The sequence below is a fragment of the Sarcophilus harrisii genome, chromosome 3 (genome assembly GCF_902635505.1).
Source record: "Sarcophilus harrisii chromosome 3, mSarHar1.11, whole genome shotgun sequence".
NCBI lineage: Eukaryota > Metazoa > Chordata > Mammalia > Dasyuromorphia > Dasyuridae > Sarcophilus > Sarcophilus harrisii.
The window spans coordinates 361969988-361988376 of NC_045428.1; the positions used below are offsets into that span (position 1 = coordinate 361969988).

The window sequence follows — 18389 nt, forward strand, 5'->3', positions numbered from 1 at the left end:
TCAGTTTTAAAGTATGAAAGCTATCCCTAGGGGAAAATTGTTGTTGGTGAGATTATAAAGAGATTTGGAACTTTTGAAGAAGCTGTAGAGTTGTGAGTCCTATGGGAAAAACCAATGAACACATTAAAAGTGAATTCCTGTTAGGAAGTCCAGGATTATAAATTTAGATATCACATAGGTTCATGCTGCCATTCCTCCTCTCTCCCCCACAGTCCCTCCTTTTTTACAGATGATAAAACACATATTGAGAAGGGAAATGCTTTGGCCTGGATCCCACAGGTTAGGTTAGTACTTCCAGAGCGGAGATTTGTGCCATTGTAGTTAAGTGGAAGAGGTTTCTGCTTTGCACTCAGAGGACTTGCTGGCTTTACTCCTTGCTACCTGTGTGACTTGGGGTAAGTCACTTATGATTTTTAGGGACCAGTTTCTTCATTTATAAAATGCATAAGTTGGACTGAGTAGCTTCTGTGTTCAGCTGTCAGTGGAGCCCAGGCCCTTTGATTTGGGATCCTTTCCAACATACCACACTTTCTAGTGAAGAATTAGAGTAAGAAAGTTCAGGTAAGGTGAGCAATTTGGAGCTGAACCAGAGGTATAGAACTGACACAGAAATGCATCCCTCAGGTAAAAGGGGGGGAGAAACAAGGGGGAGAGAGGCAGAGAGAAGGGGCGGGGAAGAAGGGAGACAGGGACAGGAAGAGGAAGAGGGAGAGGGGGAGGAAGAGGAAGAGACACAGAAACAGACAGACAAAAATTGACAGAGCAGACATGGAGTAGGGTACATACTTCCTTCACTTATTGTCCTGAATCATCAGTTAATCAATAAACATTTAATAAATACTGACAGTCTTATAGTGCCAGGTACTAAGCTTTGGGGATACAGAAGGAGGCAAAAGTCAGTCCCTGCCCTCCAGGAGCTCATACTCTAATAGAAAAGATGACTTGTAGATAAATATATACAAATAAACTATATCCAAGATAAATAGGAAATTATTAACAGAAGAGAGGCACTGGAATTAAGAGGAGTTGGGTAAAACAGTCTGTAAAAAAGTGGGATTTTAGTTAATACTTAAGGGAAGCAAGGAAGTCAGTAGTTAAGAGGAGGCAGAATGTTTCGACCAAGGGGGCTAGTCGATTAGAGAAAATGCCCAGAGCTGAGAGATGGGGTGTTTCTTGTTCATGGAACAGTAACCAGTATTACTGGATCGAAGAGTACTTAAAGGAAGTAAAGTAAGGTATAAGAAGTCTAGAAAGGTTGGAGGGCACTAGGTTATGAAGGGCTTTGATTGCCGAACAGAGCATTTTGTATTTGATTTGGAGGTGATTGGGAGCAATTGGGAGTTTATGGAAAAGGAGAGTGAGATATCAGACTTGCCCTAAAGCAAAATTGCTTTGGTGGGTGAATGGAGAATGAGTTGGAGTAGAGAGTGGCTTAAGGCAGGCAGACCCACCAGCAACTGTTGCAGTAGTGAGGTGATATGGGCCCACACACACCACAGTAATCACAATGTCAGCGGAACAAATACAAGAGATGTGGTAGGGGTGAGATCCACAGATGTTGCAAAAGGCTTTGGCAGTGACTTAGATGTGGAGGGGGTGAAAGAGTGAAGAATCCAGGATGACTCCTAGATTGGGAGCCTGAAGGGCTGGAAAGGTGTTGCCTCTACAGTATTGGGGAAGGGTAGGAGCAGTGGAGGTTTAAAGGGGAAAGATGATGAGTTCTATTTTGGACATAACTCTTGGATATCCAGTTCAAGATGTCTGAAAATAAATTGATCTTTTTGGAAGTGAGCAAAGAAGAGAAGGCAGAAGAAGTCAATTTGAGAATCATCCGCAGAGAGATGGTAATGAAATCCATGGGAACTGATGAGATCCTCAACTGAAATAAGGAAGGTGAGGAGCATCAGGGCAGAACTGAGGGAGGCCTGCAATTAGAGGTCAGGATCTGTGAGAAGATCTAGCAGAGGAGACAGAGAAAGAATGGTCAGAGAGATAGAAGGAAAGGCAGGAGAGTGTGTTGTCCCAAAAACCTAAAGAGAGGGAGAGAGTGATTAGTGTCAGCTGCAGAGAGGTCCAGGAGAATGAGGAGTGAGAAAAGGCCAGTGGATGTGTCAGGTAGGAGATCATCAATAACTTTGGAGAGGGAAGTTTTGATGGAATGATAAAGTCAGAGGCCAGATTGTAAGAATAGAGTGAGAAGAGAGAAAGTGGAGGCATCTACTGTGGAAGGCATTTTCAAAGAATATATACCTATGTATCTGTGCATCTATCAGTCTGGGCCTGAAGGTAGAAACTGAGTTAACATGTGAAGTCCAGGGATCCCCAACAGTCACTTGAAGAAGAGGCACCTGACCGGAAAGTGATGAAAGATACAGTTTAATATTTAAAATCTCCTGTGTGCCTAGAGATAACTTTGTATGTGGTTCTCAGACCAATGTTCCTTCATATGCAGAGTGAAAATAATTTCTATCCATTCATTGTGCTTGCTTTCCACTGTGTTGGATGGTGCAGGAGACCAATGATTCAATTTAGCAAACATTTATAAAATTCCTTGAGTGTGCAAGACAGTACACTATGCACTAGATGAAAAATGACATAGTCCCTGCACTCAAGGATTTTACAGTCTAATAGAATGATGTGACTTGCACACAAATAAACAATACTAGATAGAATGTGAAAAAGAAAGGAAAGAAGGAAGACTGGAAAAAAAAAGAATTTGTTAAGTGCCTATTATATGCTAGATATTGTGCTAAGCTCTTGAAAAAATTTTATCTTGATTAGGCCTAGAAGATAAATGCTGTTATTATGCTCCTTTTATAATTGAGGAAACTGAGGCAGAGACTAAATCATTTGCCTAGGGTTATTTGCTAGTAAATTTTAGAAGACAGATTTGAACTCAGGACTTTATGACTATCCACAGTTCTTTCCATTGCACTACTTATAATGCTTCTAGGAGAAAAGAGAAGATACTAGTAAAAAATTTGGAAGGGGGGAGATTTGGGAACCATTTTTTACTTGGGAAAATCAAAGAAGGCTTTATGGAAAAGGGGGTGCCTGAGATGATCCCCAGAGGAAAATAATTTCAACCATGAGCAATAAAAGATGATTTATATCCTGTGCAAGGGAAAATGGCTTGTATAAGTGCTTTGACTATGGAACAATGCAGAATAAAAACTGGGAAAGTTTTCTTGGGAATGAAGAACGTGTGAAAGGGACTAATATATAAGATTGGAAAAAGTAATTTGGAGTCAGATTGTGGATGCCCTTAAATGCTAGGATAATGAATAGATGGGTAGGTAGTTGGTACTGTGGTTGCAGCATCCGGCCTGGAGTCAGGAATAGTCACCAATCTGAGTTCAAATCTGACCTCAAACTCTTATTAGCTATATGATCCTGGGCAAGCCATTAATTTTGTTTGCCTCTGTTCCTCATTTGTCAAATGAACTGGAGAAAGAAATGGCAAACCACTTTAGTATCTTTGTCAAGAAGACCCCAAATGGGGTTATAAAGAACAGAACACAATTGAAAAAATGACAACAACAATTTTATCTTGAGAGCAATAGGGATATTGCTTTTTGAGTATGGGGTCAAATGAGTAAGATCTATGCATTCAGAAGGTTATTTTGATCATTTTATAAAGGATGGATTGAAAAGGGGATTGGAGACAGGAGGCGGTTATCAAGATAAAGGTGATGGTGGCCCTTAGGGACTAGGATGCTGGTAGTGTGGATAGAGATGAGGGGGTGGATATGAGATAGCATGGTAATAAAACTGACAGGAAGTGAGATGTAATTAGATGTGGAGGAGATGAGGGAGCATGAAGAATCACAGATGATTGAATTTTCCATCTTGGTAAAGGAGAGAGTTATGGTACCACCATCAGAAATACGGAATTTAGGAGGAGAGACATGTTTAGTGAGGAGGAAGATATTTCCATGTTGGACCTATTGAGATGACATGTTAAAAGGAGATGAAGAAGGCAATTGAATCTGTAAAACTAGAGCTCAGGAGAGAGTTTGGGGCAGGGGAGGGAATATTTATATAAGTTCGAGAGTCTAAAGATCATAAATTATGGAAGGAGCCTTAGAGGCCGTTGGGTCCAGTCCCATCATTTTAGAGATGAGGACACTAAAACCCAGAGAAGTGAGGTTTTGCCTTGAGTCACAATGTAGTAAGTACCTGTGTCAGGATTTGAATTTAGGTATTTATCCTCAGTGCTCTATTTACTTTACCCACTGTCTCAGAGACAGGATGTAAGGCTATATATTATCTCTATAGAAGTGGTAAAGATTTCCAAGGGAGAGAATTCAGGGAGGGAGGAGCAGGATGAACCAGCAGAAGAGAGTGAGAAAAGTGGTCAAAGAGGTAGAAAGGGAATCTGGAGAAAGGGTGTTTTGGAAGCCAAAGGAAGAAAGAATGTCTAAAAAGCATGGTATCATCAACAGTCATGAAAGCTGCAGAAGGTCCATGGGGGATGTAGACAGGGCAAATTAATTTAGCAGTTAAGAAGGTGCCAGTTGACTTTGAGAAGAGCAGTTTTACTTCTTAGGGAGAAAAGCTTGGTGGAGAGAAGTTGAGAGGTAAGGGGTGAGGAAGTGCTAGTCACAAATGCTACACAGACTGTTTTTTGGTAGATTTATCAATAAGAAGGAAAATAAGATAATAAGTTGAAGGGAAGATAGAGTCAAGGGGAATGATTTTGGGGGTAGGATGGGAGGAAAAGGCATTAAATAAGCCTCAGAATGTTTGTAGGTGGAGAGAAGGGAATCACTAAAGAGAGAGATGAATGATAGAATCCAAAAATATCTTGGCAGGAATAAAATCAAATAAGATGAAATATATTAAAAAAAATCAAACCCCACATGGGATCAAAAATATCACTTGTACACAGGATGAGAGAGTTGTGGTTAGACAGCAGTTCATGTGAAAGCTATAGGTAGGTATTTTAGTGGGCCATAATCCCAGTATGAGTCAACAATATTTTGGGGCTGCCAGAAAAGCAAATGTGGGCATAGGCTGCATTAAGAGAGGTAAATGTAGAGGAAGAGGGGAAAGAGGAGTAGGGAGAGGATAAACTCTCCATACTGGCCTGATCAGAACACATCTGGAATAATTTTTTCACTTACTGATGACTTGGATTTAAATGAGGCAGAGTTGGACAAAGTCATCATCCTCATTCTCTCTTCCTTATCAAGCAGAGATCCTTTGAAAGAACTGGGAATGGTTTAGGCTGAAGAAGAGAAGGCTTAGGGAGGACGAGAACTTTCTTCAAGGATTTGAAGAAAGATTAGTCTTTTTCTGCTTGATTTTAACAGATGGAACCAGGAACATTGTCCTGAAATCATAGAGGTAGATTTAGACTTTGTAAGGCAAAGTCTTCCTAACAGAGCTTTCCTGATTACAGGGTTCTCTTGCACTGAAGGCCTTCTGGTAGAGGGGTTGTCAGTGGGTGCTCTATATGAATATTAAATCAGTCAGTCATTCAATAAGCATTTATTAAGCATTTACTAGATGCCAGGTACTATGCAAAGTGCTGAGAATACAAAGAAAGTAAAAGAACAGGTTCTTGTTCCCAAGGATCTTACATTCAAATAGGAGAAACAACATGCAAACAACTCATTGCATATAAGCTATCTACTGAGTAATGGGAGGCAATCTCCCAGTGAAGTCAGTGGGAGTGGGAGGGAGAGGGGAGAGAGGCATTGAGAAGGGGGCTCTTGCAGAAAGTGATATTGAGCTATTAAGGGATTAAGATTAAGGTTTGTTCCAACTCAGAGATTCTGTGAGAGGGAATCAGCAAATCAACAAGATGATTAAAGTCATGGGGAAGGGGAGCAGTTTTGAGTACATAGTGAAAGGGGTGACCAAAGGAGGAGGCACATTGCTTTGAGATAGACCCCTTTTCTGCACTTCCTTCACCTCTCTCATGCTGTCTGCAGCCATGGTTGCCTAGCAAAGCTGGCTGAGGAACGGTCTGTTCATTTTATTCTTGCCTGTTGTTTGGGGACATGTGTTCTCAAGAACACAAGGAGCCCTTCTGATAACTAAGTGCTGTCCTTCGCAGCACTGAGGAATAATTTAAACTGGGGATATCACTCTGAGAACAGCAGTTGTTTGGGTTTTGTGAGTTTTTTCCCTTTCTTTGAACCTTGTTTATGAAGCTTTGTTTAACCAGCTTCTCCTTCCCCTTACCCCATGCTGAGAAGGGTGTTAAAGAAGCCATGGTTCATCAGTATTCATTCCTTTGGGTATCTATTCCATCCCTTGGAGGATACCAAGGCATCTGGCCCAACTGAAGTGACATCTTCTCTGTCCTGGTACTCTACTTTTGAGTTAAATTTTGACCCGGCCTCTTGAGTTATGCTAAGCCATGGACAGAATTACACTGGAGTAGTCCTCAGGAAATCTATTTTTATCATCATTTACGAAACAGTTCCCAGTCTAACTTAGTCCCAGTCACTGCTTTTTTATGGGTGGGTTGCTAACCATTAAATAGTCATTGGTAGTATGGAAGTTGGGGCTATTTTTCTGCCCCAGTTTTTTTTTAATGGATATGGCAAAAGAAGCATTTCTATTAGTTGTGAGAAGTTTTACTGATCATTTCTTGCTATCTTGAGCTCAGTATAGGATATTGGGCTGTATACTTCTGTCAATGCTTCTTGGAAGCATGTGGAAGAATGCTTGCTGGACTGAGAATTCTAGAAAGCTTTGGGGAGAATTTGGGAAAGAAGGGGTATTAATGGAGCCTGGGGAAAACTAGGAGTCAGTTGGGGACCAGCTGGAATGCCTGCCAAGATACTGACTCACTGGTTAGTGTGTCAGATCACCATTAGTGAAATTCTGGCCTACAATACAGACTTCCCAGAATTAGGATCTGCTTTTAGAAGAGTAATATGAAAGATGTCAATTAGACAGAGTGAAAATGATTATTGAGGGATTCACTTAAAGAGTAGTTGGAGGAAGAAACTAAAAAGCCACTTCTTAGTGATCAGTGGGCATCAAAAGTCAGTTAGAAATGACAGAGATCATTTGATCATAGATTTGGCTGCAAGGGGTCTTAGAGCACATTGAGTCTAGCCTACTCATTTTAATAGTGATGAGACAGAGGACCAGAGAAATGCCCAGGATCATCAGGATCAGACTTTTACCCATTTTGTGCCCAGGCCCTATTTGGGGTTTTCTTGACAAAGATACTGGAGTGGTTTGCCATTTTCTTTCCCAGCTCATTTTCAGATGGGGAAACTGAGGCAAACAGGATTAAGTGACTAGCCTGGACTCACTTAGCTAGTAAGTGCCTGAGACCAGATTTGAACTCAGGAAAATTAATTTTCCTGGTTCCAAGCCAGTGCTCTATGCATTGTTCCATCTAACTGTCTGCTAAGACCAATGTGCTAGGTGCCATTAGAAGGAGGGTGGGTTTAGGGCAAACACAAAGAAGTCCTCCCCTTTTCTTAAGCTACTTATTGCTTAACATCACCGAGGAAGGAGCTTACAGGTGGTTTTCTTCTCCAAGGCTGGGTCCCACCGAGGTCTTCTACCTGAATGTAGTCTAAGAAAACTCATTTCCCTGTCCCTGTTTCCTTTTCTGTTTAATGGCACGAAAGTCTTAATCAGCTGCTTCAGGCCCAGGGATGAGAAGTGAGGGGAGAACTAATAAGTTTTGCGAATCATATTGAGACCATATTAAAAGCCTAACAGAGTTCAGAATAGATAAACAGAGGGTTTCTGCAGGGAGCCCTTAAACTAGATTTGGGCCCTTGAGAATAATGAATTTACTAAATTTAGTGAGAACAAGGGGTGATTTAGAGCCCAAGCATTTAAGTTGTACAAATGAAAATGGATGATTTGAACAAAACCCTGCTATTCCACTGTCAGATGGAGGACATAGTCCTGTCCCGAGAGTTTGAGTTCAGCATCTCAAGTCAGTTCTGCTCAGAGATGAGCATCCTTCATCTTTCTTTAACATTTAAAATGTAATGTTCATATGAATGTTTTTCATGAAATGTTGAAGTGTGTCTCTAAGAAATAGTTTTTGAAAAGTGAGCAAGAATTTGTCTATTTTTGTTCTTTCCATTGACTTTTGGGAAAAGATTATATAGGAATGACCATATACTTGGTCATCCTAACCCATGGATTTTACCAGTGTGAAAAAAGGAGAGGCAAAAGGAAAGAGAAGGAGCTGTCTGTGACCCAGTCCATAAAGCAAGTTAGTCCCAAAGGAGTCTCAAATGAATAGCTCCTTGAGATCATATTCTTATAAATATTTAGAGAAAATTAAGGACTGGAGAAATTAAATGATTTGCCAAGGTCACACAGGACGTAAGTGGCATAGATAGAGTTTGAACTAGGGTTTTCCTCCTCCAAATCCACTGATTCTGTCAGTCTTGTTTTAATCTTCTTTGCACCAGGTCAGAGTGCACTCTCAACTTCTCTAAAGAAGCCAGATATGAACTATAATGATTTTTAAATGATTCAGGATGTCAGAGCTGGACTCGTTTTTACGTTTGAAGAAACAGCCATAGAAAGTAGAGTAACTGTTCCTATCTTCTACAACTTCTACAAAATCAGTGTTCTTGCCTTCCTCCTCCTCCTCCTCCTATGTTTACTAATATGGAATCTGCAGATTTAGGAGATCTGAATCTTTGGTTCTAGATATAATGCCAAGTAGTATATCCTCAGTTTATCTATAGGGAAGGAAAATGATTGCAACTTCCCTATCATTTGAACCCCTGTGTGATAAAGAAAAGGTATGAACCTCATGAAAAAGAGAGAGAGAGCTGGTCAAGGAGTAAGAAAAATGCAGGTTCAAGTTTCTCCTCTCACACAGGCCTGATGGTCTTGGGTGAATGACCTTGCTGCTCAGTGAGTGATCTATTCTCTCAGTGACTACAAAGTGCAGAAAAGGTGGCAGCTTGCATTAATAGATTCAATTTCCTTCTCTGAGAGGTTCTGATACAGCAGAAATCACATAGATATGTGTTATATCCCTGGGAAGAATCTATGAGTTTAGTGCTGGGGATCCAGAGATAAAAAAATAATGCAGCCTTAGCCCTCTAGGAGTTTACAGTCACCTAAGAGATAGGACACATCTAAAAATAAATATTTATGACTGACATTTACATAGCACTTTAATATCTGCAGAATATTTTTCAAAGTTATCTCATTTAAGCCTCACAACAATTATAAGAGATTCTATAGCTATCATATAATATTTATCTTGTAAATAAGGTCCCAAGGTGGGGGGGAGGAAACAGTTTGTTTATAGTCATACAACTAGTGTCAGAGGCAGGATTCTTTGACTCAAGTCAGTATTTAAAATTTTTTTTTAACAGCATCATGTCCCCCCTATAATATAAAGTAGACTGATGGGGCAAAAGAGAAATTCATACAAAATATCAGAGATCAGTTTTAGCTGGGGGAGAAGAGTAAGTGGAGCAGGGAGGGTGTCACAGAAGGTGATAGCTAAGTTAGTCCTTAAGAAGAGAGGCAATTTTGTCTGATGGAGATGAACGGAGAAGTGTGTTCTAGGCATGTTCCAGCTCACAGAAAGGGGATGGAGAAGGGGGAGCAAATTTACATTGAGGAACAGCTAGTTGTCTGGTTTGTCTTTATAGAGTCTAGTCCAAGAGAGAATATGTAAGAGCTCTAAATTAATCTGGGGGAAAAAGGGACACTAATGTGGTGCGGGGCATATGGTCATGATTATTATGTGCTGTTTAAATGGACACCTGTAGTTAGTAGGGGGTCTGTACAGCTGGGGATTGGAAGGATTGTACTGACCCTGAAACTCTCCGAATGAATTGGATTTCTCTTTGATGGATTTATTTGGCCAATGTTCTAACCCTCGGTCTCCATGGTGACTCACTCCAGCAGGACGTTTTGGTAGCATAATGCATTTAGAATTGACACTAGCAGCATTTCCTGCCAGTGGGGGCTTCTCCATGCTGGAGCAGGTGCTCGTTTGTATCAAGCTGGGGAACCTTCCATAGTGCAGTTCTGCAAGACAAATAAACCGGGATATTGCTCAGCTAGCTGAGGAGTGGTTCTTACCGGAGGCAGGGAGGGGGGGACTAGATGCCCTCTTGGGCGTTCTGTGGCTCATGCTCGCTGTCTTTTCATGTTTATCACTTCAGGTGAGGCAGGCCCTGTGATTAAGTCTTATTCAATCCCTGCTATTCTTGGAACTCTACCGAGAGTCATTTATACCCACAAGGCTCTTGGTGATTTGCTGGCAGCTGGTTGCAAGATCATATTCTCAGGAAAAAGGCAGCGTCAATTGGGAAAGAATCCCAAAGTCACAGGACCTGGGTTCAAATGTTGCTTCAGAGGATCACATAATTCCCCCCTCCCCCATGAAACAAGATGATTTCTGGGGCACCTTTGAATTCTAGATCCCATGGCTGGTAAGTGCCTGAGGCTGCTCCCTGACTCCAGGGCTGGCCCTCTATCCCACGAGCTGCCCACCCCTTGAGATCTCTTCTGATTCCAGAGCCGGGACGCTACAGGCCAAACTCTGCTTCCTGCCTCTGCTCTCCTCCCTCTTTGTGTCTGTGTAGCCCTTAGGAGGTGCTAGAGAAATATCGCCATTGTTATTACGATGTTCCCCTCACCCAGTCCCTGTCCTGGAGCTGATTGTGAAGTTTGGGCAGGACTGCCAAGGGCGTTGGAGGCTATGGAGCAGCTCCCCGGGATTTGTTGGGGTTTGACCTTGTTGAGTTCTGAGGTTTGTGACCCTGAGTCAGGAGGGAGGCCCAGGGAGTTCACAGTGCGGGTGGGGAATGTGTGGATGCCAAAGGCCCAAGAAGGTAAATAAACCAGCTGAGGCATTTTCTTAAGTAGGGGCTTTAATGATGGATTGCCCCTGTGGCTTGGGGGTATAGTGATGCTTTCTTTTCTCTCTGGGGAGCCAGGGACCTGGGAGATCACAGAAGGAGCCCTTCCAGCAGAAACATCTAGTGATTGGGTCTCTCGCTCCCCTCCGAGGGGTGTCTTGTGGCCTCTCACTCTCTGAATTCTTTTTTTTTCTTTCTTTTTGATTTCTGTTTTGTATGTTTGAGGGATGGCCCCCAGAGTAGATAGCTGCAAAATAGAAAAGGTACAGAGATAAAAGAGAACAGCCTTGCCTTGGGGATCGGTGGTGACTCATCCCTAATTTTGTGCTGGTTGCTTTCAGAAGTCCCACTAATCTAAGGCGCTGGATTGGCTTGGGTGTGGAACACTGCTTGCCAGAAGATTCTTACCCCATACGCTCGGGGCTTCACACTGCCTTGTCTATAGTCAGCTCTTGGGAATGTAAGGATCACCAAACTGAAATTATTTTTTTATTTTTATTTTTATTTTTTTTTTATTTTTTATTTTTTTTTTTTGGTTTGGCAGTTTATCTTTATTGTCTAACACAGAAACACTATGTTGGCATTTCTTTAAAAAATGAAATTGCAAAGGAAGCTAAACAATGAAAGAGTACTGTGGAATGTGAGGCTCGAAGCAAAAGATCTTTATGGTCTATTCTGCTTCTGATATTTTATAATTTACAAATTTTATTATGTTCTTTTTTTTTTTTTTTATTTAATAGCCTTTAATTTACAGGATATATACATGGGTAACTTTACAGCATTAACAATTGCCAAACCTCTTGTTCCAATTTTTCACCTCTTACCCCCCCCCCACCCCCTCCCCTAAATGGCAGGATGACCAGTAGATGTTAAATATATTAAAATATAACTTAGATACACAATAAGTATACATGACCACAACATTATTTTGCTGTACAAAAAGAATCAGACTCTGAATTATTGTACAATTAGCTTGTGAAGGAAATCAAAGATGCAGGTGTGCATAAATATAGGGACTGGGAATTCAATGTAATGGTTTTTAGTCATCTCCCAGAGTTCTTTTTCTGGGTATAGTTAGTTCAGTTCATTACTGCTCCATTAGAAATGATTTGGTTGATCTTGTTGCTGAGGATGGCCTGATCCATCAGGACTAGTCATCATCTAGTATTGTTGTTGAAGTATATAATGATCTCCTGGTCCTGCTCATTTCATTTAGCATCAGTTCGTGTAAGTCTCTCCAGGCCTTTCTGAAATCATCCTGTTGGTCATGAAATTATTTTTTTAAATAGTAATTTCATCTTGCTCAAAATTTACACTTCTTATCCAAAGTCACTCAGCAGTTCAGTGCTCCAGCTTCTCTTCCTCCTGACATTCATGCCCTATTTTCCCTTTTACCATCATGAGACCTTTGCCTCTGAGCTGGGAAGACTTTTCCTGGTTGTCTTCAGAATCTTTCTCCTTTCCCCCTAGTCTCTTGTAAACTCTGTATCTCCGAAGAACCATTTGACTTTCTTTAGTCCCTTGGTTACCTTTTTTTTTTGGATAGGCCATTTTTGAGGTTGTACAGCTTGAAAACTGCATATTTCCTCAGTTAGATCAGGAATAATTTGCTATTGTTATCAGTGTGTCTAGACCTGTATTATGTTTATTTTTTGGTCTATTTTTATTCTAAACTTAAGCACTAAATAAAATGATACTTTCAAGTACATAGTATAACAGAAGAGAATGGTCCACAAAGTTGTGAATCTCTAGTAGGCATAGGTTTCCTTTATTTGAATTATGTAATAAATTAAAATATAACTTTTAAAGCAAATCCCACTTGTCTTTGTGGTCAGCCTTATTTCTCTTGTGCACATAAAAAAGGCATTTCATTGACTATCTTTTCTTTTTTCATTATTCTATCCCTATCCTTTCTACTTCTCCCCTCACTGGAAAAAAAAGATCTTGCAACACACACACACACACACACACACACACACACGCTGCCCAAATATGCTTGTTTTTCTGTATCATGCTTATTGGAGATCATTTTTAGTCACAATTTCCTCTTCTTATCAATCCTCTCCATTTATCTTATATTTATTTTGTGTAGTTTTTGTATATATTTGTATCAAGTCAAGTCAAATCAACACACATTTATTAAACTCTTACTGGTACTAGCTGAGTGGCCTGGACAATTCCCTTAACTCTGTTTTCCTCGGTTTCCTCACCTATAAGATGAGCCAGAGAAGGAAATGGTAAACTACCCTAGTATCTTTATCCCCCAAAAGTCATGAACAGTTGCATGTAATTTAAACAACTGAACAGCAGTAAAGCATTGTGCTAGGCACTGTACTAAGCACCGGGATAATATTATAAATAAATATAAATATAAGCAGGTAGAAAAAAGTCCTTATTCTCAAAGAGCTTACATTATGTATGGGTGAGATGACTCTTAAATAGAAGCTAGAAAAGTGGGGTGGGGGTATGAAGGGACCTAGAAATGGGGCATTGTAGACAAGTCTGGGAGGAGAGTCAGGAGTATAGGCTGAAGAGGAAACTGAAGTCCTAGATATAGGTGCATGTTGTTCTCCCTTGAGAACAATACAGTGCCCTTGTCTTCAGTGCCTACCACAGATCCTGGCACACAGTCAGTGTTAATAAATGCTTGTTGTTTGATTGATTGGTTCTTTTGCCAAGAACTACCTGCTAGTTCTTACTAGCTAAGAGTACTTACTGCTAAGTGGCAGCAGGGCATAATAAAAAAGAATTCTGGATTTGCAGTCAGGAAACCTGGGTTTGAATTCTGCTTTAGATACTTGATGTGTGGCCTTGGCAAGGACCTTTAATTCTCCCCACCTCCCTGGTCTTATTTATGAGAAAGTCCTTTTGCACACAAAAGATGCTAAATAAATATTTGTTTCTATCCTTAGTGTTCTAGTCATGAGCTTGACATCTAAGGAGATAGATTTGAATGATTGTTCAAACCAACTGTAACTTTTATACTTCCTTACTTAAGTGTGATTCGGTTCACTTTCCTCCACATGTTACCCCTTGTGGGGAGGAGATTCAGCTTCCAGAGGTGATAATGAACTTTAGGGTTTGGAAAGGTGCCTTGATTTCTCAGGGCTCTGATTTCCCCTTGGTGTTTGCATTTTGTTTTAAGCTGTTGTCATTTACTTGATCTTAAGCAGTGGTGGTAAGGGAAATTTTAGAGTAATTTATTTTCCAAAACATTTTGAAGATTTACCCCCCACTCCCCTTTTTAAAAAAAGTAATACAGTCACACTTTCTACTAGACATTTGCAAAATAAGTGTTTGTGATTTTGGATCAACTTTGATGCAGATGCTGTCTCAAAGTAAAATAGTTAAAGATTAACTCCTCTGTCCCTCTGCCTGCCAAGTTCTTTTGCAGGTGTTTCTCTTATCCTTTGTGACATCTGAGAACACCTTAAGGAGAGGAGGTGGGAAGAACTAGACTGGGAGGAAGGAGAGGAAGGGGAAGAGAAGCATACGACTTATTGTTACTTTTATCTTGACACTAGGATTTCTAATTACATCCAGAAGAGAAAAAAACAAACAAAAAAACCTTAAAGACAGGTCCACTCGGGCTGGGGCTTTGCTTCAGTCTTAGGAGTAACGTTCTCACCAAGAAGGTCTAGCAGCAGTGATAATTTCTAATGAGATACTGAGACTAGGGAGTAAACCATGTAAGTTAAGGTAGATAATCACTTAGATTTAGAAAGCTTTGCATATTTTAGAGATGTATATTTTAGTTCCTGGGTTGAAGATGAAAGGATCAGGAGAGGTCTTTGGTCAAGAAGAATTATCATCACCCAGGACACCTAAAATTCCTTTTTGAGCCAGGGACACCAGAGATCTTTTTAGGAGTTTTATGAGGTCAAAAATATTTTCATGATAATATTAAGATTTTAAAATGTCTAATATGGTAAATATCTATAGATATTATTCAAATAAAGCAAAGTACTTTGAGGAATCTTCAGTAATTTTTAAGAGTGCAAAAAGGTCCTTGAGACCAAAAATTTGGAAAACCACTGTCCTAGATTGACAGGAGGATTCCAATTTTGGCTCTGCCACTTAGTAGATGTGTGATTTTAGAATCTTTGAGATAGAAGGAACCTTAGAAATAATTTGGTCTGACCCTGGTACAGTCTGGTTAGATAGGACACTTTCTGGAGACTGGGAGTAGTGGTAAAAGAAGGATGATAGGTTATGTAGATAGCTAGAATGAGAAATCTATAAATATAGCTCAGAATGCCAAAGGAATTCTCCTAATCCTTGTGTTGGAGATCCTCACCTACCTTCCTCATTATTGGTGCATTCTTATGTGCTGTGAGTCTACTTACCTTGGCTTGGTGCAGGTGTTTTTTCGTGTGTATGTTTTTTCTTTTCTTTTTTGGAAATAATATTTTATTTTTTTCCAATGACATGTATGGATAGTTTTCAACATTAATTTTTATAAGCTTTTGATTTCAAAATTTTTCTCCCTCCCTTCCTTTCCTCTGCCCTTCCCAAGATGTCAAGCTGTCTGATTTAAGTTATACATGTGTGTTCATGGAAATATTTCTACATTAGTCATGTTGTGAAAGAAAAAGAAACAAAACAAAAAAGGAAAACCATTAAAAACAAAAAGTGAAAATAATATTTTTTGATCTGCATTCAGTCTTCATAGTTCTTTCTCTTGCAGCATTATCATGGGTCTTTTGAAATTGTCTTAGATCATTATATTGCTGAGAAGTTATAGTTGATCATTGCACAGTGTTGCTTGTACTGTGTATATTAGTCTCTTGGTTCTGTTCGCCTCACTCAATATCAATTCATGATAGTCTTAACAAATTTTTCTGAAATCCACTTGCTCATCATTTCTTACGGCATAGGCATATTCCATTGCAATCATAAACCACAACTTGTTCAACCATTCCCCAATTGATGGGAATTCCCCCAATTTCTAATTCTTTATCATCACAAAGAGAGGTGCTATAAGTATTTTTATACATGTGGTCCTTTTTCCCTTTCATATGATCTCTTTGGGATATAGACCTAGTAATGGATCAAAGGGTATGCACAAGTTGCACTTTGGGCTCAGTTCCATATCACTCTCCAGAATGGTTGGATCTATTCATAACTCCACCAGCAGTGCAGTAATGTCCCAATTTCCCTCACATCTTTTCCAACATTTTTAATTTTCCTTTTCATTCACATTAGCCAATCTGATAAGTGTGAGATGGTATAGCTTGGTGTATTTTTAAAGAGTTTTACCTCCCTTTGTCTTCTGAGTTCAGAACAGTGCTGTCTTATGGGCAAATCTGCATTCTTGGGATCCTTGTGTGGATTGCTTCATTTTTTAAAATCAGAACAAAGACTGAGACTCATAAATTGTCATTAAATAGATTTTAAGAAACTCTTTTTGTGTATTTTATACCACCTGTGGCTTATATACTACTGATAATCTCTGCAAGTAGTAGTAAAGTGTGGTGCTGTTTCTTCACTCCTGATCCAGCATGGGACAGTCTCCTTAATGAGTTACTTCTCATCCTCCTCTTTCTTCAGTGATAGAGAACTCTGTACTTTGGACAGCTACTTGAACTTCTTTAAACCCCAATTTTTTTCAGCTCTAGAATAAGAGGATTGGCCTGATGGAGCCAATCTTCCAATTCAGTAAAAAGTCTCAAAGGCTCCTTTTAGTTCTAAACTTTTGGGATTCTTAGAGAATTTTCCACAGAAATATAGGAGATAGGATAATAACCAAAGAGTCATTTCAGTATTGTGTTTTTCTATTTATATTTAAACATGGCTGTTCCTTTTGCTTCTTAATACATCAAATAAATAATCCATATTCATATAAAACTTCTCTGTTTGCCATTGGATGTTGGGAATAAACAGCATCATCCTTTAGAAGGATGCAAGGTGTCAGCCTGAGCCTGTCCAAGCTTACTGCCTTTGTAACTACACTTTGGTAATGGGTCTGGGCAAGTGTTAAGGAACTGCCAACATTTTGTTTGGTGAGACTGTGTGCTACATGTATGTCATGTGTAGAGTGAAGAGGGGGGTAATCGGAACTAAGGATGATCTCAACAAGACATAAGTAAGTAGAATAATTGATGTCAACAGGGACTTAAATGCAAGAGTTGCCTCAGTGTGAATATTCACCTGTATGTGATCAAGATTTAACCATAAAATGGTCTTTTGAGGGGAACCAGTTTATTTTTTTTCCTTGGGAAATTTATTTTGGGTATTGGAGATGTAGGATGTGGATATTCTCAGAAAAAGCACAAACTGGCTTTCAAACCTTCAAACTAAAAGCCCTTGAAATTCCCTGTGGATGGGAGGGGGTGGGGGGAGGAAAGTGATCATTGGCCCAGATTTCCCTGGCTAATTCTTCTGGTGATTCAATCTGTTTCAGGTGAGCCTGAATGACTCCCATAATCAGATGGTGGTACACTGGGCCGGAGAAAAGAGCAACGTGATTGTGGCGTTAGCCAGAGATAGCCTGTCACTGCTGGGGCCTAAAAGCAGTGATGTAAGTATGCTGTCCTTATTTGGAAGGAGGGAGGGGTGGGGACTTGTTGGGGCGAGGGCATGTGTGTGCCTCCTTTTGTTCTGCCTGGGGAGGTGGCGTCTGCTGCTGGCTCACCTGGAGAAATTGTAGGTAAGTGGAGAGCAGGCCTGAAATATTACACAATGGCAGGCCAGAGAGTGCAGAAATATTATCTCTTTTTTTGCCTGATATACAGTTCAGTGTGAAAACATATCCTTATGATACCAAGGTTGCTTTTTTTTTTTTTCAAAGTGACATGGTATTGTTCTGGTCGCTGTAGCCACTGGTCATGATGCCAGAAATATATATTCCTGGGCAGAAGCCACCTTGTCCCTTGGAACAGAGCCCAGATGAAATCTCTCTGGTTTTCTCATTCGTTGAATTCTTACCTGTTGCATTTGACTGGATTTCTGCCATTGACCTTTCTTTAAAGTGTTCAGGGGCTGGATGCCATCCCTATTTCAGGAACTCTGCCGAAAAGAAGGGGAATTTCTTTAGATTATACACCTGACACATTGAAAAACTAACTGATAGTATGATAATTCTGTGCTTGCTGTGCTACCCAGAACATGAGAGTATGCTTCATTTCAGCTATATGCAAAGGATCCTTCAATTTAATGCAGTTTGTGTGTTTGTATACTCATCATGTGTGTTATATATTATATGTGTACATCTATAATATACATAAAATTAATTTTTAATTTTGTCTTTGAATGTATATCCAGACTTTTGATTTGATTGGTATGGGGAACTTACATTGAGGAAATCCCCTCTTTTCAATGCAGATTAGGAGTTGATCCACAATTTATAGTTTTAGAGAGTTGCCTAGGGGATTGAGGGGTTGTTACATGTGACAGTATGTTGTAATAGATAGAACTTAAACCCAGTTTTGATTCTGAAACCATGTTTCTTATTTGCTATGCCATCCTATCTCCCATAACATAGAATTATGTAATATAATTACATATATTATTATATTTAGATTCAGGTAGAAGATGGATAGTAGAAATCATCTCAAA

The 18389-nt window shown here is 39.9% G+C and overlaps 1 protein-coding gene across 2 annotated transcripts in view; it reads left to right on the forward strand.

Moving 5' to 3' along the window:
- Positions 1 to 18389, forward strand: part of SORL1 (sortilin related receptor 1) — a 197156-nt gene that overhangs the window by 18988 nt on the left and 159779 nt on the right. For both annotated transcript variants that reach the window (XM_031960174.1, XM_023499392.2), the window contains exon 2: positions 17236 to 17352. In XM_031960174.1, the coding sequence (XP_031816034.1) occupies positions 17236 to 17352 (117 nt within the window). The remainder of the gene's footprint in view (positions 1 to 17235; positions 17353 to 18389) is intronic.